At 39.3% G+C, this 23,095-nt stretch overlaps 1 protein-coding gene across 1 annotated transcript; it reads right to left on the minus strand.

The window, feature by feature from the left end:
* LOC109851197 (protein FAR1-RELATED SEQUENCE 5-like) lies at positions 20,005-21,756 on the minus strand. The gene is made up of 2 exons (XM_020421231.1): positions 20,134-21,756; positions 20,005-20,025 (listed from the first exon to the last, which is right to left on the minus strand). Exons 1-2 carry the CDS (start codon positions 21,691-21,693, stop codon positions 20,008-20,010), a joined length of 1,578 nt encoding a protein of 525 aa, XP_020276820.1. The 5' UTR covers positions 21,694-21,756; the 3' UTR covers positions 20,005-20,007.

A 23,095-nucleotide genomic window follows, 5' to 3' on the forward strand; every position in this document is an offset into this window, starting at 1 on the left:
TAGCCTGCCCTTCATCCGGAGACCTCCATATGCTCCAATGATCCAATCAGTCTTAGGCTCCTTGGAAATCTCCTCCTTTCGGATTTGAATCCAAGAGTCTCTCAACTGAGCTCTGACAACTCTGTCACTCCAAGATGGCTGCACTAATACAGCTCCCAAAAATGCACTGGTTCCTCCAATCTCGGGTCTAAAATCAAACTGGCTAAGAGTGATAAGATCCCGATGTAATGAACACCTCAAAGCTGAAACCCGATGTCGACGCTTCCTGCTTAAGGCATCTGCTACGACGTTCGCCTTCCCTGGATGATACTGAATCGCGAACTCGTAGTCCTTGATAAACTCAACCCACCTCCTCTGTCTCTGATTGAGTTCCTTCTGAGAAAAGAGGTACTTCAGACTCTGATGGTCTGTGAACAACTCAAACTGTACTCCATATAAGTAGTGCATCCATGACTTCAGTGCAAATACCACTGCTGCTAACTCCAAGTCATGAGTGAGATAGTTCTGCTCATGCACCCTCAACTACCTTGAGATATAAGCTACCACCCTCTGAGTCTGCATCAATACGCCTCCTAAGCCTGCCAACGATGCATCTGTATATACGACGAATGTCCTGTCGCTGCTCGGAATAGTCAAAACCGGCGCTGTAGTCAGCCTAGCCTTTAAAATATCAAAGGTCTTCTGGCACTCCATGCTCCATATGAACTGTACACCCTTCTTCGTAAGGTGTGTAATCGACATCGTAATCTTCGAGAAGTCCTGAATGAACTTCCTGTAATATCCAGCTAAACCCAAAAAGCTGCCAATCTCTGTCACTGTCTTCGGTGGCTCCCAATCAAGAACTGCCATGACCTTAGCTGGGTCTACTGTTATGCCCTCTCTACCGATGACGTGGCCAAGAAATCCGACTTCTGAAAGCTAAAATTCACACTTGCTGAACTTAGCATATAACTAATGCTCCTGAAGAGTCCTCAACGCTATCCGTAGATGCTCCTCGTGATCTGCCTCCGATCTCGAGTAGATAAGAATATCATCGATGAAAATGATCACAAACTGATCTAAGAAGGGATGGAAAACCCGGTTTATCAAGTCCATGAATACCGCGGGTGCATTGGTCAACCCAAATGGCATGACTAAGAACTCAAAAGATCCATATCGAGTAAGAAAGGTGGTCTTGGGAATATCCATCTCTCGAACCCACAACTGATGATAGCCAGAACGAAGATCAATCTTCGAGAAATACTGTGCTCCCTGCAACTGGACTGATGATAGCCAGAACGAAGATCAATCTTCGAGAAATACTGTGCTCCCTGCAACTGGTCAAACAAGTCATCAATCCTAGGTAGTGGGTACCTATTCCGGATAGTGACCTTGTTTAACTCTCTATAATCTATGTATAATCTCATACTACCGTCCTTCTTCTTTACGAAGAGGACCGGCGCGCCCCACGGAGAATGACTCTGGTGAATAAAACCCTAAGCTAACAACTCGTCCAACTGGGTCTGAAGCTCCCTTATCTTAGCTGGTGCCATGCGATAGGGTGCACGGGATATCGAGGCTGTGCCTGGCTGCAACTCAATACAGAACTCTACCTCTCTCACCGGAGGTAATCCAGGTATGTCCTGAAAGACATCCTGATACTCTGAGACAACTCTAGTCTCTAATAACTCAGCACCCTGATCCCGTCGCATCACCTCCTCGATGTATGCCAGAAATGACTCCGCAAATCGGTTGCCCTGAGAGGTGGCTACAATCATCTTGGACCCATCGGACGCTCGCAACTTGACTGTCTTCGCAAAGCAGTCAATACTAATATGGTAGGAAGACAACCAATCCATACCAAGGATGACATCAAACTCGGACATATGCAACACTATCAAATCAACTATAAACTCTGACTCGTCTAAACTGACGGTACACCTCCAACAAACGCTCTCCAGAAGCGATACCTCACCTAAAAGGGTGGAAATAGATAAAGGGGTGTCTAGAGACTGAGCTACGAGCTGGAGTCTAGACATAAATGCATGAGAGATGAAAGAGTGCGAAGCTCCCGAATCGAAAAGAATACGGGTGGGGAAAGAATCCACAAGGAACGTACCCTCTACTACGGAAGCTCCCGAATCGAAAAGAATACGGGTGGGGAAAGAATCCACAAGGAACGTACCCTCTACTACGGCTTCCCTAGCTCCATGATCACGAGGAACTACTGTATAAACCCTGCCTGTGACTGAAGACTGCTCTGCTACTGGAGATGGAGAATATGGGACAATCTGCCCCTGAGGAACCTCCTGAACTGCTCGAATCTGCCCTTCAGTCCTCTGAGTTGCTGGCGGTGCCTCAAGCCTGTTCTGCTGGCCCTGACCTCTGCCCTGCTGGCGCTGCTGCTGGTTCAGACCCTTGCCCTACTGGGCTCCTACTGGTGCGCTACGACACTCCGATGCCTTATGCCCGACCTTGTGACAGTTAAAACAAGATCCCTGGAACTTGTGCTGCTGATGCGCTCTCTGATCCTGCTGGGGTCCCTTTTTATAAGGGCCCTGATGCTGCTGCTGATGTCCAGAAAAAGATCTCTTGTTTTTGCCTTTGTCCCCGCTCTGCCCTGCCTTGGCCTTCCCTTCCTTATCTTTCTGGAACATAGTAGTCTCAATCTCCTGCGAAGTGGCGGCCTCAGCTACCTCCCTAACTGAATAGAACCTCCTTGAGACGAGGTACCGACGGAGATTAGGGCGAAGCCCTGCTAAGAACATCTGAGCCTGACGCTCTCCTATCTGCCACATACCCGTGAAATGTAGCAACTCCATGAACCTGCTCTCAAAATCTGCAACTGTCATATCCCCCTGAGTCAACCTCTCAAAATCTGCAACTGTCATATCCCCCTGAGTCAACCGGGACAACTCAAGCTCCTTCCCAGTCCGTGCTGCAGAAGAAATGTACTGTCCATACAACTCAAGCTCCTTCCCAGTCCGTGCTGCAGAAGAAATGTACTGTCCATCAAAGAAGTATATGAAGTACTCCCATGTGAGGATCATCCTCTGCTCTGGAGTAAACTGAAGTCGGTACCATCTCCCGACATCTCCCTTCAAGCTGTAGGATGCCAATCTCTGCTTCTGAACTGAATCCACACTAAGTATGTCAAGAATATTGCCCACATCCTCCTTCCACTTATAGGCTGTAAGAGGGTCTGGTGATCCCTGGAACTCTGGTGCCCTCATCTTCTGGTACCTCTCTACCATACGGAGCAAAGCCTCCTGCTCTATGGCTCTATCTGGGACTTCTAGAGGAACAGCTGCAGGCGTGATCTCTGGGGATCTCTCTCTGACAGGAACGACGGGTATCCCCTGCTGCTGAGCTACCGGTGGTGGTGGTGTCCGTGGTGCTATATGAGTCGTCACCAACTCCTCAATGGCTGTCATCCGGGCAATAAGAGGAGCCATGATATCCACCAAATACTGAGGAGCCTGCTGCAGCTCGGGTGAAAAGTTCCACAATGTTCATCACCATGATCTGTTTAAAATATATAGCACATATATTAATGTGACGCCCATGGGTTCACACAAGGCTGCAGTCCAAGGTGAAACCAAGAATGTCAAACCTGTCATGCACCACACCGTGCAATGGCATGTTTCACCATCACAATTAACATCTATCTAGTAGAGTCAACAATAGGTGTAGGTACAAAAGCAAGTAAAATATAATACAAGAAACAACTGATGAAATGATAGTGATCACATTAATATCTCATCATCCAACATACAGAAATACATAGTTAATGTCTGAACAGATAAACTGGAATACTCAACAAGTCTCAAATACAAATATCTGACAAGAGGAAATAAGGCACACAGCCTATACAACTTCTAGAATAAGACTCTCAAATGTCTAAACAAAAGTTTACTGTTGAACTCCAAAAGAAAATATAACTAAGTAGACAGCTGAAGCTAAAATGCATCGCCATTAACCTGCGACTCTCCGGGCTCCTGGCTCGTTACCTGAAAGGGGGAGGAACAACGCGCATCAAAGCGCTAGCGAGCAACATCACAACCAACCCCAAGGGAACAGGGCTCGTTGTATAAGAAAATACAGATAATACATAATAAATCTAAAATCATTGATCTTACTAAATAGGGTTTTAGTATTTAGAAATTTACAACACAAGCATAGGTACGTCGAGCGAAATAATCCAAACAAGAAAACCCTCATGTATATACCTTGTATCTCAAATTGTAAATCCCTAAACACCAAACCCGAGGTTCTAGTACAGGAACAATAAATAAAGAAATACAACTAATGTCAGAGCATAAATACAGTGCCATGTCATAGCCTACATGAGTATTATGTTATTACTTACATGAATATCATGTCATAATCTATATAAGTGTCATGTCATAAACTCCTGTGAGAAGTCATATACAGGGTTAAGAAATATTTCCGATACAGGAACTAGATACTGTGGTTTCCAAACACATGTAATATGTGGCAAATATCCAACACGGGGACAAAAATGGATTATAGTCCAACACGAGGACTTCTATGGATTATAGTCCAACACGAGGACTGTGTAACTGTGAAAAATATATGCAGACTGATATACATATTCTAAACTCACACGCATCTCAGTGTACATGTCTAAACTTGTGTCAAAAGTCAACTCACATGTACAGATAAATTAAATACATTTGTAAACTAGTGTCAGATCATCGAGGTGACCCCGAAAAGCAACTCAAACAGATCAAGAATCTGTAAAACATCTCATCAGTTGACTGATGTGTCGACTGATGACATTAGTCGACTCATATATCGACCGAAAAGCTCAGGCAACATAGCCTCAGCTCACCAGTCGACTGATCTGTCGACTGAGGAACTGTGAAACACAATCAACCCATCAGTCGACTGATCAGTCGACTGTTAACTAAAATTTTAGCCCGTCGGTCGACTGATCAGTCAACCGATGGACTGCAGAAACTCTGCACAGGTTGTTATTCACCCAAAAATTGATCTAAACTCATCCCCATCAATCCCAAGCATGAAAAATACTGATATTAACATGTATGAACTAAACTGAAACATAACTTTCATGTACAAATACATAAACAAAACCCTAAACATGTGTATTTATGTTTTAAAACATTTTTAAAACAAAACTCATGTTAAATCTCTTATAAAAACATTTCAGATCTAGATCTTCGATTCACAAAACGTTGGTGGGTTTTTAACATTCTGAAATCACATATCTTCCCACTATATGCTATAAAAATCATTCCTTTGTACAAAAATTACATTTTTGGCTCATCAAAACTCATAAAAACTCTTTGAAAACGTTTAGAAAAATAGGACAAGATTGGGCGAGATGTTACTCGCCTCTGGGGTGATGAGAAACTCCTGGATCTGAGAGAGAGTGGTTCCCCTTCGCTGCAACGTGAAGATTTCTACGAAAATCCTCCAAGTTCTTCCCCAAATCACCAAGAACAAAGCTAGGGTTTGAGATAGGGGAGAGGGGCTAGGGTTTTCTCTGATCTGAAGATGAGAGGGGATGATTTCAGATGAAGGAGAATATATATGAACAGCTAAACCCGACCCAAACCCGAACCAAATCAAAACAGACCCGAAACCTGTAAAAACTGGAAATCAGCGTATCAGTCGACTGATGTGTCGACTGATACAGTCAGGCGACTGATGTGTCGACTGATCTGGAAAATTTTAGTTTTGTGCATGTTTTGCTTATTTGCAAAACCAACGCACAAAACTCTACACCCATACTCTCATATCATCTCAAATAACTTATTATCATGTACATCAATGACCTCAAGCTATTTATCATAAAAGAATTATTTATTTACTAATAATTCACATATATTCATATAAAATATACGGGGTTCTACAGCTTACTAATTTCCCGTAAGAATATAAAGCAATCGATGTGAAGTGAGTTTTCAAAATAAAGATTAAAGTGAACGGTGAGGTTGAGAGGGATAAAGCAAGATTAGTAGCGAAAAGCTACGAGCAAAAGCCTAGTCATAATTACCAAGAGGTATTTTTCCCTATCGCTAGAATTGAAACTGTTAGACAAATAATTACCCTGACTGCACAGAAGCATTGGAATATTCATCAGATAGACGTGTTAGCTTTTCTTAATGGGCTACTTGAAGAAGACGTTTTTGTGAAGCAGCCACCTGGATTTGTGAAGAAAGGATGCGAGCATAAAGTATACAAGTTGAAAAAAAGCCTTGTACAAGCTGAAGCAGGCGTCACGAGCATGGAACAAAAAAATTAATTCTTTCTTTCAAAAAGTAGATTTCAGAAGTGCCCATTCGAGCTGTTAGCCTCATGGTTATGAGCCTACTCCTTAATCTTGTTTTGATGATTACCAACAATTCCTAACATTGTACGTCAAGTGCTTGCATTTGTTTTGTTAGGTAATCTACACAAATATCTTTATCGGAGGTTGGATGGAATTGTGCCATAATGATTATATCAAATGGAGGTTAGCGAAAATAGTGGTATGAAACCATTTGCAATTCAAGTCATATATAAGATCAAGCTTCATCCACGTTATCAAGATCGAGCGTCATGAACATCTTTACTTGGTATATATAGTTTTTAGGAGTTTATACTTTGTGTGTTGGTACTTAAAGCTCATATATACACACATACACGTTTTAGGTTGTATAGCTTTCAAGTTTATATAAATATGAAACAAATAGTTATTTTTATATACTTACATATTTCTAATTTATTGTTTTGTTCTTGGTCTAGCTATACAAATATGAAACAATAGATATATTTATATACATACTCATACGTTTCATATTTATCATTTTGTTTTTTGTAAAATGCATATATTATGCAAAACATCATTTTTAAGAAAATATTGTGTTTATGGATTATAGACTTGACGATATTGGTTTGTACTTTTTTCTAAGTCTATAAAGTCATACAAAAGTTTTTAAACTTTAGTTAAGTCAAAATGTTAAAAACATGTGTTATTAAGCTTTCATGTTTTTGGACTATTTTGCAAAATGAAGAGTTTTCACAATTGAGAGATGCAATTTTAAAAAAAAATTTGTAACATGTTCTTTTTTATATTTATAATCATTTTTCAAAGTTTTATATTTTTTAGAATTTATTTACTATTTTTTAAGGTACTTCAAAGTTTTCAAATATGAACAGTGCTTGTGCATGTTTATAAATCGACTTATGTACTATAGCAAGTCGACTTATGTACTGTTCTGGAAATTACAGTTTTTATCTGCTGAGTCGACTTATATACCCAGCAAGTCAACTTATGATAAGTCGACTTATAATCTGTTGTGCAGTTTGTTGTTTTCGTCTACTAAGTCGACTTGCAGCTCATACAAGTCAACTTATATCAGAGAAGTCGACTTATGAACTAGTCATTGCATAGTAACGACTAGTTTCTAGTTTTTGATTATTTTATTATTTTTATGGGTTTTTGGTGTTTTCTTATGCTGGTTTCTTCCATCCTATATATACCCCTTTGCCATAACTATTTTTAACAACCAAGAGAGTTTTAAAAACAAGTTTAAGGGTATTTAAGTTTGGTTTAAGTGTGTTTTACAAAAGTTTGTATGAAGAGGTTTTCATAAGAGGATGAAGAGATTATCTATTTGTGTTTGGGCTTCAATCTCATCTCTTTCTCTCTTGACTCTTAGAGAAGTTTTTCTAAACTTATCTTCTAGCTTATTTATATTTTGATTCATACATATTTATGCTAGATTGATTTAAGTATAGTTTTTTTTGTTATTACTCATTGTTCACACACAACTCATTTCAGCTTTTAGTATTTTCACTATTATATATTTGAGTTGTGGGGGTTGTGACAATTGAGAATGAGCTTACACTTAGTTCTCATCCTTGTATTAGAGAACAAACAATTGTATTTGAGCCTTTATTGCGAGATCACATTGTATTAAACAAGTACAACCAAGAGGAATATAAGGTGAGAGACGAGGTCGGTTCCAAGAGGAGTGGGATCGGTGGTAAAACCTAGAGAGAGGTGATAATTCTGAACACTTGATGAAGGTGACATGTGAGAGACCAACACTTGAGGTGGTATTTGTGTAGTTACAAGTGTGAGTTGTAAAAGTTTTCGGTGAGCTAGAAAACTGATTGTGAGGTGTAAACATTTTGGGTGAACGTTGAAAACCCATTGTGATAGTGGATTCTCACCAGGAGTGGGGAGCAGAGACATAGGTCGGAAGGACCGAACTCCGTGATTATTTTCTTGTGTTTACATTGTTCATTTGTCTACTATTGTGTTTATATTGTCTAATATCATTTCATGTTTATTTGTCCTTAGTTTATATATTCTTGAAAATAATTCATTATATATCAATCTTGCTAGGATATATTGGTTAATAAGTTTTAATTGACATTAATATCGGCTTAGATTAGTGTTAATCCTATTCACCCCCCCTAGGGTGTTTCAATTGGTATCAGAGCTTGGTGCTCTTTGATTTGTGACTTAACCGTCTTGAGTTAAAGATCCAAGCTTTCATATTGTTGCTAATCTTTTTTTGATAATTTTCGTATTGCTTGCATAATATATCATGGATATATGCATGGTGCACCTAGATTAGGTTATGCCATTAATGTTGCTCCTACATTTATTAATTTCCCTTATGCTCAATGGTGCTTTAGATTTAAACTATTTGTTAGATCTAAAAATATCGATTTGTAGAAAGTTATTTATAGTGCTTATATTGTGTCCACATTGGAGAAATCCAAGTGGAGCAATTATGATAATAAGATGTTTATAATAAACAAGTTAGTGTTAGAATTTTTACTTAATGCTTTTGAACCATGTATTTCTAACAAACTTGTTCATTTTGATAGTTCTTACACGGTATGAAAACTTATTAAAGCACATCATGACAACTTAGAGGAAATTCAACATGTTTCTGTGGATTCTACTTCAAGTGAGAGTGGAGCATCATGCACACGGCTATTAGGCGATAGTCCTAGTGTGGTAAGCGAGTCCGAATTCGAAAGTGAATTATCTATTAGCGAACTTGCATGTGCATATGATAGGTTAATGCATGCTTACGCTAAGTTGCATAAATATTTTATTGATTTAAAAAGCAAGCATGTAGAACTTAAATCCGATCATGAGAAGTTAACTTTCAAATTTGATATCATTGCTCAAGAAAATATTACACTTAAAGAAAATAATGATATGTTAAATTTGAAAAATAATAAATTAAAATGGATGTTGCTAACTTGACTCATGAAAAGAACAATACCATGTTAGAAGTAGAAGCTAGCAAAAATCAATTGGATATTCTTATAAATGATTATATTTACTCTACTTCTAATAACAATACTTGTATGCATAACGATGAGTTGAATCATGTTAAAGATCGCATTTCATCTTTAGATTCAACATTGAAAACATGCATTATAGATAACAAGAAACTTATGGACTTATATGCAAAGTCATGTGCTAATTCTTCCAAACCACGCACCCACTATGCATATATATATAGCAAAATTTACAAATGCACTTATTGCGGTAGTAAAGGTCATTTAGCTAAATTTTTCTATGATGCACACAAATCTTCTAAGACTAATGCTTCTTGTGCATCAAATAAGGCTTCTTCATCACACACACATGCACATGCATCTATTGCTCATCATAAGCATGCTAGTGTGTCTAAATATGATTATTGTGATCGTTTTGACCATTTGGCAAAATATTATTTTGATTTACAAAAAGTTTCACATTTGTAAAATAATTTTTAAAGACCGTCCTTGATTGTAAATGTTCCATGTGCACGTCTGTAGGTATCAAAATTTGTCTATAGGGTATTACACATAGCTCTAGCTGAAGAGAAGGCGATAAACGTTATTATCTAAGTTATAAAGGATAATCCAAAGCCAAAGATCAACTAAGGAATGTACAAAAAGCGCATCACACAAGTTTGAGGTATAAAACATATCTCAGAAACTATGAGAAGACTCATAGTTTCCGAGACAGCTGCGGCTGTCTCGAAAATTATGCGCAAGTGTCTTGGAAACTATGAAGGCAAATCATAGTTTTCAAGACACTCGTGGTTGTCTTAGGAGCTATGAAGATAAAATGTAGTTTCCGAGATACTTGCGACTATCTCGGAAGCTAAAATAGACTTGACGATGGTTTTCTTGAGTTTTGAACGGTCCACATAGCTTCATAACTGCTGGGGATCATCCATGAACATAAGGGAACCATTGTCGGGGAACTGTTACAAGCGAAAATTATGCCCATAACTACTGGAATAATAGCATTAAGGCATAGTGGAAGCAATTACAAAACTGCCAAAATTGAGTATTGTTTTCAAGACAGCGTGAGTGTCTCGGAAACATAGGTTCTTCGATGCAACTTCTTTTCAACTCCAGACTTCAGCTACGTCTCCTATGAGCTATAAATACCTTCCTAGGGCCATTACTGACAAGGAGTGAGAGTTACTGAGTAGAATAGAGTAGAGATTTGAACATTCTAAGCAAGAGAGGGAGAGAGTCTTTATCACGTGCAAGCCTTCCAGAGTTCATGCAATTCCTTGAGATCTAAGCTTTGACTTAATCTTGAGAAGAGTGTTCTATCTTACTTTGCTAAGATATTCACTTATGTCTTTGTTTCTAAAATAAAACATCAACCTTAATCCTTCTTCACGGTTTAACTTGAATCTGTGATTCGGTCGTCCACAGGCTAATGCACCCCCGGCACAGGAAAATATCTCATGCAAGCAGCGATCCAACACGATCCTACTTGTGTTTCTAGGAAGTTGTTTGTTTGTAATGAGAAGTCTTATAAAAAGTTTTGTTTCTCAGAATTTATTGTATTCGATAAACGAGTTATAATGAGTTTAATAAATAAATTAATTTCCAATGCAAATACGCTAGCGACCATAGTGAGGGCCAAGAGTCTCGCTGCCGAGTCCGTCGTGTTGCAGCCAATTAAGATACTTGTTGAACCACGGTTGAATACGAGTTCGACCAAGCAATGTTTCAGGAGTGTCTTTCATCCTCATCTTTATGATCTTTCTCACTTCGCAAATGTAGGAAGATCTCATCTTCGAAGAAGGTTTTTTAGTCTTCAACTCCAATGAAGGCTACGGGAGAAGATTCTCACCCGATTATTGTCAACGTTTCCCCTCACAACGCTTCTCCGGCAATCAACAAAGCCGGAAGCTCTACTCACGATGAGTCTTCCCCAGTTAAGGAGTCGTTTGATCGAAGTTCGCTAACTCTGATGAAGAGGGCCCGTCAGAGACAACGTTAACGTCGCACTCGTCAAATGGCTAAGGCCTTAGAACAAGTCGACGGGGTCGCTACTACGTGGATCTAGAGTTAAGGAAACAACGAGTGGTCTAGTTGCCTCAAGGACAAACCACTTGTATTTCTACTAAGTTAACGGTGGAGGAATGTGTTTTCGTCAAAAGAGACCGTTCAAGCCTTAAAGAGCGCATTCAAAAGCATCGTGCAAAGGCCTCATGTGCTCGTGCCCTTGTGCAACAAACACAAGAAAGGAAGAAGGAAATGGCATCCAAAGAATCACAGAGAACTCGCAAAGTTTGGACCCTAAAATCTGAACTTGTGCGAAAATCAGAATTGTGGGATACTTCCTTTATCCGAGACACTTGTGAGTGTCTCGAACAAAGGAACCTTATCCGAGACATTAGTAGTTGTCTTGGAAAATAAAGCCATATCTGAGACACACACACGTGTCTCGGACAAAGGCCATCTCCTGAGGGCTCTCCTTCGACTCCGTCAACATCTGCTCCTCGCTCGTCTGCTGCAACCACATCCGCTACACCACCAGTGAAGCCATGTGTCAGTCCTGACCTGTCAAAATTCAAGATTACAATGGCGGATCGCCTTGCTCCTTTGCACAAGGATCGAGGCAAACCTCTAGTCAAAGAATGCTTAGGTCCGGTGAATAAATCCCAAGTGACTTCTCATGCTGGGGGTTGTTCGCGTCCTCCCGACAAGTCAAAGCAATCCCAGGAAGAAAAAATTCTAATTTCCACATGCTTGGGAGTTCATATCGGAACTCGGGAGTTCATATCGGAACTCGGGAGTTCATATCGGAACTCAGGAGCTCGTTAAGACTCCACACCCGCAAGGGGGTGGTTCAAAACGTACGACTCCTGACATAACCTTGGGTCACTCAAAGTCGACAACAAGTCATTTTGAGCATCTCAACAAGGTCCAATCATACTAACAGAAGATAGGATGCTCCGGTCATCAAAATGATGAGTTGTACTATCAAACTAAATGTGGGAATAAATCACGAAAGATGACTGTTCGAGAAACAAGCCCTCATTGTGCATGTGAGAGGCTCATCAAAGCAGTGTTATCTAAATGTAGCTGCTCCAAAGCCTCACCACCAAGAGTCTCTGTATTCCAAAGACTTTCTACTAAAATATCAAAGCCCAAACCGAGGTGTTTTCACAAGAGAAGATCTGTCATTCAAGATGATGAGCTTCCAGAGGTCACTATTAATATGGCAGACAGAGGAAAGTGACAGTCAACCAACTCTGACCTTGACTTTTCTCCATGGGAAGAGTCAATCAAGGATTATCTCAAAGGATGTCACGGCTATAGCTAAGGGCAACTCGATGCAGAGACTACAAGAGGGTGCATGAAGGAATGTTCTCGGATGATGAGCTTTCGGACACTAACTCTGCAATCATTTCCAACGATACAACGTCCAGTATAAGGCAAGGTAGGGAGGTATTCACCATCACACCTGATTAATTAGCTCAAATGCTTCAAGAAGCTCTAGCTAAGAAGCAAGAAGAAATTCGAGCTGAAATGAAGATTGAGATGGAATTAGCCATGCAGCAGATGAGGGAGCTCAAGACTCAGTCTCAATAACCTAAGCCAAGTCAGCGAGCTAAATCTAGCCGTCGTGCTCAAAACAACACAGATGATAGTGACGCAGATGTGGATGAACACATTTTTGCTGATCTTCCTCCTAATAACCATAACACTGGTGGTCCGGTTGATCCTCCTCAACGTCCCCTGAAGAAAAATAAGGATGGAGATAATAAAATGGTGGAAGAGCTTGAGAACAAGATCAACGCCTTGATGTCGTCTCAAGAGGTGAAAAAGACCAGCATTCCATGCCCATACCTGAGGGAGTGGGAGTCAATTCCATACCCTCCGAAGCTCAGTTTGATCAATTTCACACCATTCGATGGGAAAGGCTCGCCAACTCAATACTTGATCTACTTCAAGTCTCACTTGGGTATGATTTCTGGTAATGAGGCCTTGATGGTACGGTCATTCGTAGGCACCCTTCACAGGACTGCCTTCGATTGGTATCGACGCCTTAAGCTAGGGAGCATTAACTGCTAGGACGACATAGAAAATCTGTTCCTCAGTAACTTCTTCGATGACGACACCGAGGTGTCAATTGGAACCCTTTTTGTATGAGAAGAAGAAGAGCGGAGAGTCAGTCGACACCTTCATCAAATGCTTCCAAAATAAAGACATGAATTGCCGAGATCCGATCACAAAGAAGTTCATACTCCAGACCTGCCATCACAATCTCTCCCTCGATGTCCTCGAAGTCATGGGGGTTGTCCCCTCAACCACCTAGAAGGAATTAAAATTGCATAGAGAACAGGTCGAGCTCCCTCAGAAGAAAGAAGGCTGAGAGAAGCCAGCTGATAGCACATGTGATTGTTATTGATGTTAATCAAACGTCATAACAACAACCTCAAAAACATCGAAGGACTCCTGATCTAAGGTTCCAGAAGGAGTATTCTTTTAAAGATGATAAAGTTCCAACCATCTTGAAGTATCTCCTCATCAATGACAAAATCAAGCTACCACCTATTAAATATCAGGAGGGAGCTAAGAGGACTACGGATCCAAAATACTATACATACCACAGGAGGGTTTTTTACCCCACCAAGGCTTTCTTCGGCCTCAAAAACAAAATTCAAGCCTTAATTGACTCTGGCGTCATAACGGCAAAACAAGCCAAATAAAGACGACCTAGACTCCGATAAGTATAAGAGTATAAATTGCTCCTCCCTTTACTTCAACGGGTATATGAGTATAAACTATTTCCCCAACCTCCAATGGGTATATGAGGACAAACTGCTTCCCTTATTTCCAACAACGGGAAGATCCTGGAGAATATTACTCTTAATATTCTTAAGGATAACCCAACAATGTGGCCGAATATAACTGGATTCAGGTTCGCCAAAGTGCTGGGGGTGGAATACCTCAATGCATTCCAATGAGAAGTTCCTGGAGAATACTACACATGGCATTCTTAAGGATAACCCAAAACCGATTGATTATTCAAAGTAAAAACCAATCATCGGAATAATTCATTCTTAATCATGATTAAGAACCTTCCACTGTAGCTATTTAATTATTTCCAAGATGATTAAAACCCTCCTACTGTGACTTTCGGAGCATTCTTTCGTCGAGATGAGATTCAATGACTTCATCGAGTCAATTTTCCCTCACAAAACTCTCACAGAGTAATTGTAGAGTGCTTAATGATTCACGGTCCTCCACCATAAAAACTCTCACTGATCAAATTAATTAACAATGGATCCATCGAAATTCTTTACAATTAAATCCATTCAAACTCCCACTATGTCTAAGCCTTTAACACTCCCACTGTTGAATTCCTGACATGATATCCAAAATTTCAATTTTTTGATCCATGGCGATTATCAAACCCCTTCGTGTTAAATCCTAGCCACTTGACATCGAAAACCCATACCGAGTGATTTGTACAAGTCAATATTCTCACTGTTATTTGTACCCCACTCACACTTCTTATTTGGTCAAACCTTTAAACAGTTAGGGCCCAAAGCCAAAATCCCTTCTCGATTCCTTCCATGAAAGAAAGGACCACTTTCAAATCGAGTGACTAGACCTTTAAATAGTTAGGGTCATTAAATCCCATCTTGGTCAAACCTTTAAATAGTTAGAACCAAAATTAAAATCCCCTCTCGATTCCTTCCATGAACGAGAGGTCCACTTCCACATCGGACGGCTAGACCTTTAAACAGTTAGGGTTGTTCCTCCATTCCTACTTGGTCAAACCTTTAAATAGTTAAGACCATAACTAAAATCCCCTCTAGATTCCTTCCATGAACGAGATGTCCACGTTCAAATTGAACGATCAAACCTTTAAACAGTTAGGGTGGTCTCAAACTCCCACTTGGTCAAACCTTTAAATATTTAGGGCCAAAGTCAAAATGCCCTCTCGATTCCTTCCATGAACGAGAGGTCCATTTTCAAATTAAACGATCAAATATTTAAACAGTTAGGGTCGTCTCAAACTCCTACTTGGTCAAATTTTTAAACAGTTAGGGCCAGAGCCAAAATCCCCTCTCGATTACTTCCATGAACGAGAGGTCTACTTTCAAATTAAACAATCAAACCTTTAAACAGTTAAGGTCGTCTCAAATCCTCTATTTGGTCAAACCTTTAAACAATTAGGGTCATAGCCAAAATCTCCTCTCGATTCCTTCCATGAATGAGAGGTCCACTCAAATTGAACGATCAAACCTTTAAACAGTTAGGATCATCTCAAACTCTCTTTTGGTCAAACCTTTAAATAGTTAGGACTAAAACCAAATTTTTTTTGATAAACGAGAGTCTTCCACCCACATCAGGCAATCAAACCTTTTCATAGTTAGGATCATTTCAAAACTCCCACTTGGTCAAACCTTTAAACAGTTAGGTCTATAGCCAAAATCCCCTCTCGATTCCTTCCATGAATGAGAGGTCCACTTCCAAATTGAACGATCAAACCTTTAAACACTTAGGGTCATCTCAAACCCCCTATTTGGTCAAACCTTTAAACAGTTAGGACCAAAATAAAAATCCACTCTCGATTCCTTTCATGAATAAGAGGTCCACTCAAATTGAACGATTAAACATTTAAACAATTAGGATCATCTCAAACTTCCTTTTGGTAAAACCTTTAAACGGTTAGGACCAAAATCAGATTTTTTTTCTTTCGATAAACGAGAGTCTTCCACCCACATCAGGAGATCAAACCTTCCCATAGTTAGAGTCATTTTAAAATTCCCGCTTGGCCAAACCTTTAAACAATTAGGGTCGAAGTCAGAATTTCATCTTAATAAACGAGAAATTCATCTTCAGATTGGGTAACTAATCTTATAAAAGTTAGAGTTATCCGAATCTCTTTGATTCTCAGAGTAGAGATCCCACTCTTAGTTTCACTTTTAGGATTCTCGAAGTGGAGATCCCACTTTGAGTTTTTTTTTAGTAGGAAATAGAATATAAAATTCTTCCTCTCTAGTATCGGGTTTGTCTTTGCCCCAAGAGAAGACCTAGAGATAGAATATAAAAGTTTTTCTCTCCAGCACCGGATTTGTCTTTGCCCTAAGAGAAGACATAATCTAATCAAAATCAACACGTATGGGGATATTATTTCAATCCCTAATTAGATATAAGCCTATGCCTAACATGCGTTGTCGGGTGGTGCGTTCCTGTGAAAATAATAAAGGCTATGTATTTAATATCATAGCACTAATTCTAAAAGAATTCATACTTTTAGCATAACGTTATATGTAGAATGGACTTAGACAATCTACATGCTAGCCCGACTCAAATGGTAGTCGGTAAAAGCTCATCAAATCCGTTGATGGCTGAGGGTTTGCCATTATAGGGGATGCCGAGGGCGGATTGGTCCTTTCATGAGTGCACAGTAAGACAAGAGTGAGGCGGTAATGAGGAGTGAGTTGGAAAATAAGTCATCATTTGCTCCACACGTGTTGGTTTGTGAGTAGCCAAAGATTACTTCGGCAACATTGGGAGCCAACAGCCGACAAGTCTTCAAGACTATTAAGGACGGAGACATAATGGTGATTATCAAAGATTAAACAATGTTGAGAAGTGACACCTATGCTGACAGGTTTGAGATAAGGACAATCCTTTAGCTTCGTCGAGAAGCAAACCCCATATGATCATATCTTCGAGTTGCTGACTCTTGTGTCGATCGACACCGCCTTTCGCGTTGACTCAGGAGTGTCGGCCTAGCCGACTGGTTGGAATGTCGTCTCGCCTCCGCCTCAGTTAATAATCGTCTCTCGAGTCGATATAAAGATGTCGACTCGTCTGGGAGGTCATGATCTCTCATGTCGACTATCATCGCTTCTCGTGTCGACACTGGGGTGTTGGCTTGTTAGGCTGGTCAAGATGCTGACTCATCAAGTTATATATTCGTGGAACAGATATGCCCTATAACACACTTTAATACAGAATGCAATGCAAACGTGAGAATTTCGCTTTGAAAATTCTCATGTACCCAGTTGCTATTACATGAAGTAAAAGCTCTTTTTGCAAAATTACATGAATTAAAACCCTAAACAATTAACATATATATATATATATATATATATATATCAAGAGGGATACTAGAATGTGAAAAATAAGACAACATAAAGAATAAAAGAATTATTACTTACGGATTTGTGAGTGCTGGACAATTTCGCTTATCATGTGATTGGCCTACTTTACCACACCCGTGACAACGTCTCTCTTTTATTCTTGATTCTAGCCATTGCTTTCTCTTTTCCTCCTTTCAACCTTTTGCCGCACCCCTTTGCCCGCACTTGATTGGGTTCATTGAAACTACTTTGAAAAGTGCAAGAACCATGCGCACTTGTACCATCACCATCACCTATCATATTACCCGGCCCGACCGCGCCGCCGCCGCCCCGACCACGCCGCGAGCCCAATCACACCGCCGCGGCTCCTCCTCCGTCATCGCAAATCTGCTTTTAGAGAAATGAGTGAGCTGGCGACTCCTCCCCTACCCCCTCGCCGACATCGCCGCGATGGGAGAGATGAAGGTAATCTAGAAAGTTAATAGGATTTTTTTTGGAAAGATATATAGGCTGGAAATGTTCCTCTTTGCTTCTATGTTTCTTGAACTTTTTGATCTCGATGGATAATTGGGCTACTGATGGTTGTATTAGATATGCATATGTGGATTTATGGTTTCATGTCCGTTTCAAAGTCAAGATTTTTGTTTGCCTTTTGATTGGAGGAAGTTTGAAAACAAAAGAGATAGATTAATCATGAAATAGTTACCTGGACAATGTGGAATTGAGAATGAAGATCTGAGTTATTTCTAATCTTTACTGTAAATATTGTGGATGAAGTGGATCAAATTTTAGATTTCTGTAACAAAACTAGAAGATTTAAATTATTTTTAATTAGATTTATTGCTTTACGAAGTACAATATGCAAATCTGAAGAAACAAACCATTCTTAAATCACTTTATGAAAACCATACAAAAGACCAACCGAAACATGTACATGATGGATAGACGTGTTTATATCTTATCATCTTACATCAGAATTAGTTCTTTCAAATTACATCGCCTTATTGTATCAAATGCCGACTCCCTGATATACACCTTCGGTTCTATTTCATCACAGGTGTGACATAACATACATACTCTTGGAGATGGATCGTGCTTCTCATGTTTGCGCCCCAAAAAAACCCAACATAATTCGTTTTACAAGTTAATAACTTTATTTTTCCAATTAAAATGCTACCTGAGGGTTATCAATGCGATCAAAATCACGGCCATCAGGAAGAGTGCCAGATATATGCTGCCAACCTAAGGCATCACTTTCAAGATCAGCATCCAACAGTGTATCCCAAAAGTACTTCATTCCCCATCTCCACGGAAGCTGCAGTACTTTCACAAAGGAGAGAAGTCGTTGCGCCATCGGCTTTCTTTCGGTTAATGGAGTAATCAATCAATGGTCCATTGATAAAGGCTGTCAGCGCCCCTGTCAGCATTTCGCCAACCTGGGGACCAAGATCGAGCAAGGAGCGCATTACTTCCTCTCTCAGACTCATCCTCGAAAACAAGTGTATCTGCAGGGCACCTTGATACGTCACCTGGAATCCAGAAATATATACTTCAGTATCATATTGATAACTTGAGTAGTATCACGATACACTAGCTTCAGAATATTTGAAGGCTAAGTACAAACTGTGCATTTTATTCTGGGTTAATGTCCTCTTCAAGATGTAACGGGAAGGATCACTAGTAATAGAGTTGCTAATCTGTGCAAGTTAGTTTATGAGATTAATTGTTAATGTCATTTTTATGAAGCAAATCAATGTCATTTATCATTAACACCCATTTCAAACACACAGTTTTACAATTTAGCACGGGCGAGAGTATTTACTAAAATGGAATACTTGGCACCTAGATTAGTCCCACGGGACAATTTGGTTTTACTGCTGTACTTAACTATACAATTGATCAATATGGGTAAGAACAAAGCACAAGGATAACTCAACCAGAAGAAGCACAATGGCTATCATATACTTCCTTAAACAGAGAAATGTGAATCGAATGTGTAAGGATGACATATGACAGGGAAAAATATCAAAGACATATTTCTCTTGTTAGCCCCTATTATTAGTTTCAACAATTTGAAAATATGCATGTTCAAACACCAACAATTACATCATGTCATTAGATATAGAAAACTGGGTGATGAAATTGTGAGTGATTTTTAAAGAATGAACCTGACGATATTCTTTGAGGAGGCAACATGGGCGCTGCAGGATCATAAGGCATACTGAGACATTTATTCCAGAATGGTGCAAAAGTAGTAAAAGGGCAACCATTCTTAGCTGCTACTTTCAAACCAATATGTAAAGATTGTTATACAAATAATTCAATACAACCAAAACAACCAAAATACTACAAAATCAAACCAATTAGTCCTCACAACCACAATATACAAATACTTCAATACAACCACAACATACAACACGACTTACCAACAATTTAAAACCGAACAACATCAATAAGTTCATACATCATCAAAGTTCACTTACATCAAGACTAGTGTTTGCAACCAAATTAGTCAATAAACACCCAAATTAGTCCATACATTAGTCAATAACTAAAATAGTACATAACACCTTGTTACTCTTGAGCTCCAAAATACTCTTGTAAACTATCTCACAAACTATCTCATTTGTTTCTTCTATAAATGAAAAACAAAAAAGAAATTAATTAGTGATATTTTAAGAAAAGTGAAACGATAAACAATAAATGAATAATATGTAAAACAAATGAACTAAATTTAACTTACCAACAATTGACAACCCGTCCTATAGTGACCCAATTGTTGACAATGACCACATTTTCGTTGTTTCACCTCCTTTTGCTCTTCTGATTCTTCAAAGCCACTTTTAATCCTAGTGGAATTTCTTGGACGCCCCTTTGGTTTTGCGGGTTCGAGAGGATCACGAACCGTAATCTCCTCGCCATCTCTTAATACGATCACATGAGTATTTGAGTCAACTTCACTTCCAACTTGAGAATCCCGAGTTTGTACTATTTTGCCCCTTACTTCCTTTCCCGCTTCCGTAATGAAGTTTTTTATGAGTTGCTCTAACTTAGAAAGAAGATCATTTGAGCCCGCCGCCATATCAAATGCCTCATTAAAGTTTCCTCGTAAAGCCCATAATCTTATAATACTCTCCCGCTCCATGCTTTCTTCATTTTGTCGCGACTTCATAGCATCATCAAAGCCAAAATACCTATACCTTGCATCAATTTTCCATCTATGCATGATATACTTATCCGGAATAGAAGTTATTTGATTTAGCCATAAGATATATAAAACATGCTTACAAAGCACCCCTTCGGTTTCCCAAAATGCACAAGTGCATGCAACTTTAATCTCTCCATTGTTTTCATAAGTTACCTCTTCCCAATTTTCTTTGTCTTCGGAATGCTTGCCAATTGAATATACAACTTTTAACTCCTCCTTCGATGTTTCTTCATAATGTAAGGACATCACATCACCAAGCTCCTTTTGAAACATCTTCAAGATCACCCTAGTGTATGCCCTTCCCACTTGTGCTTCAATTGGACTTGAGAAACTCATCACGGGCATAGTATTCAAAGTCATGAAGTCTTCATGAGATTCCGATCCACGACGAGTTGCCACTGCCTTGTCATATTGGCCAACAAACTCAACAAGACTAGTGTTTGCATTGACAAAGCCATCGAAAAAGGCATTGATACTTTCACTCCTTTGGCTTGTTGTCATTCCCGCCCAAAAACAATCCTTCAAGTATGCATCCACCCAATGTTCACGCAAATTATACATTCTTGTTAGCCAAGTATCTTCATTTTCATCTATACCAAATTTTTCCTTCATGACTTTCCATAGCTCCTCACACTTGCTTATATTTCTAGCATGATACCAATTGTTAAAATATGTAGGCATCTCATCCCCGTATTTGCTCTTCAACTTCACTTGTTGCTCAGCAATATGCTTTCTAATATGCCAAGAACAAAAACGATGACGAGTGTTCGGCAAAACTTCATTGATAGCTTTTCTCATCTGTGCATCTTGATCGGTTATGATAGCCTTTGGTGCGATCCCATGCATACACTTGAGCCATTGAGAAAACAACCACACGAAGGTACCCTCTTGTTCGTCTGCAAGCAATGCACAACCAAAGAGGACGGATTGTCGGTGGTGGTTTACTCCCGTAAATGGAGCAAAAGGTAAACTCAAATGATTAGTCTTGTATGTAGTATCAAACACTACCACATCTCCAAGACTCAAATAAGATGCTCTAGCTCTTCCATCGGCCCAGAACACACTCCTCATAGTACCAAGATGATCAACTTCCATAGCGAAATAAAAATCCGGATCTGATTCCCTCCTATCTTGAAAAAGTCTAACAATAGCTAAGCATTCAGTGCCAATATTATTGTGTCTTGTTGTTCTGATATGGTCGATTATTTGTTGCGTGGTGACTCGTTCGTCATCTTCTCCCTTGTAAAAAACATTTACCACACGGTTAATACTAGAGGGCTTCATTCCCTCTTCATGCAAGCTATCAATGAAGCTTCTACAAGCCTTTGATCGATGTCGTTGCTTGTGAGAAAAATGATGAGCTACTTTGTCGGGACTTGTTAAAGCATGAATATGTTCGGCAACAAACTTAGTAACCTTCCACGTTTTTGAAGAAGTCAACCTAATCTTCATTTTTGCATCACAATTAAGTCTAGTTTCCGGTCGGCGGTTGTTAATTATTCCACTTTCATTTTCTCTCGGCACCTTCTTTTTCCCTGCTTTGTTGCATACAAATGTTCTGGAAAGAATCTCCCCTGAAGCCTTCTTTGACTTCTCCAAAGTGTCTTTGCGAATTCCAAACCCAATCTTCTTTGCATAAGCATTGTAATAGTTGTATGCATCTTTATCACTTATAAACTCCTTCCCTTCAAATGGAGTAATATCATCTAGTGGAATACTAGTGTCTAAGATAGAGCCATCGGGTGCAATGTCCGTCATTTCAATATCTCCCATTACGCAATTCTGTCATAATTAAAAAAACATACAAATGTTAATAAGAGCCTATGAACAAGTTAACACTCGCCAATGAAAAGAAAACTTTACTATAAGAGAATAAAACTAACATAACTAAGAGGATATAATAAGAGCTTATGAACAATGTTAAAATTCCATAATTAACTACTATATAGTCACAAATTATACTAATTCCACGTACTCGCCTTAGCTATGCACAAATATTGATAGACTCATTAACCACATACACCAATAACCACAATCACCGCTTGCTTTTGACGGGCACACCTCTACAGGTAACCAAATATTGACAATTAGCTTACTTCTAGATGCCTGATTCATTCTGGGTTTTGGCCACCTTAATTTTGAACTACAATTTCTACAAGGCCTCCAAAAATACACATTTAGTTTGTCATTTTTGATCAATTGGTTAAGACTTTCTTGTTTCCTTTTATTTGGCAATCATATGGTCAATCATTTTCTACTTAATTTCCTATTACCTAATATTTTCAATTCGTCAGAGGATTTTTCCCAGTGGTTCAACAAGCCATTTGAAAGTAACATGGACAATTCAGCAGAATGAAGTAAGTAATCTTCATCCTTGCTAATTATATAATTTTTTATAAGTCAAAGATGTAAAATGTATTACTTTCTCAGCAAATGGTGTCATTATCGCCCATTGTTGCTCGCTCGAGGAGACGGAGGCGGCTTCTAAGAGAATGTC

This window comes from Asparagus officinalis, chromosome 8 (assembly GCF_001876935.1).
Source record: "Asparagus officinalis chromosome 8, Aspof.V1, whole genome shotgun sequence".
NCBI classification, from domain to species: Eukaryota; Viridiplantae; Streptophyta; class Magnoliopsida; order Asparagales; family Asparagaceae; genus Asparagus; species Asparagus officinalis.

Bases quoted from the DNA above. Each gene is read 5' to 3' on its own strand.
- LOC109851197 (XM_020421231.1), bottom strand. From the start codon at position 21,693: ATGGAAGTTGATCATCTTGGTACTATGAGGAGTGTGTTCTGGGCCGAT.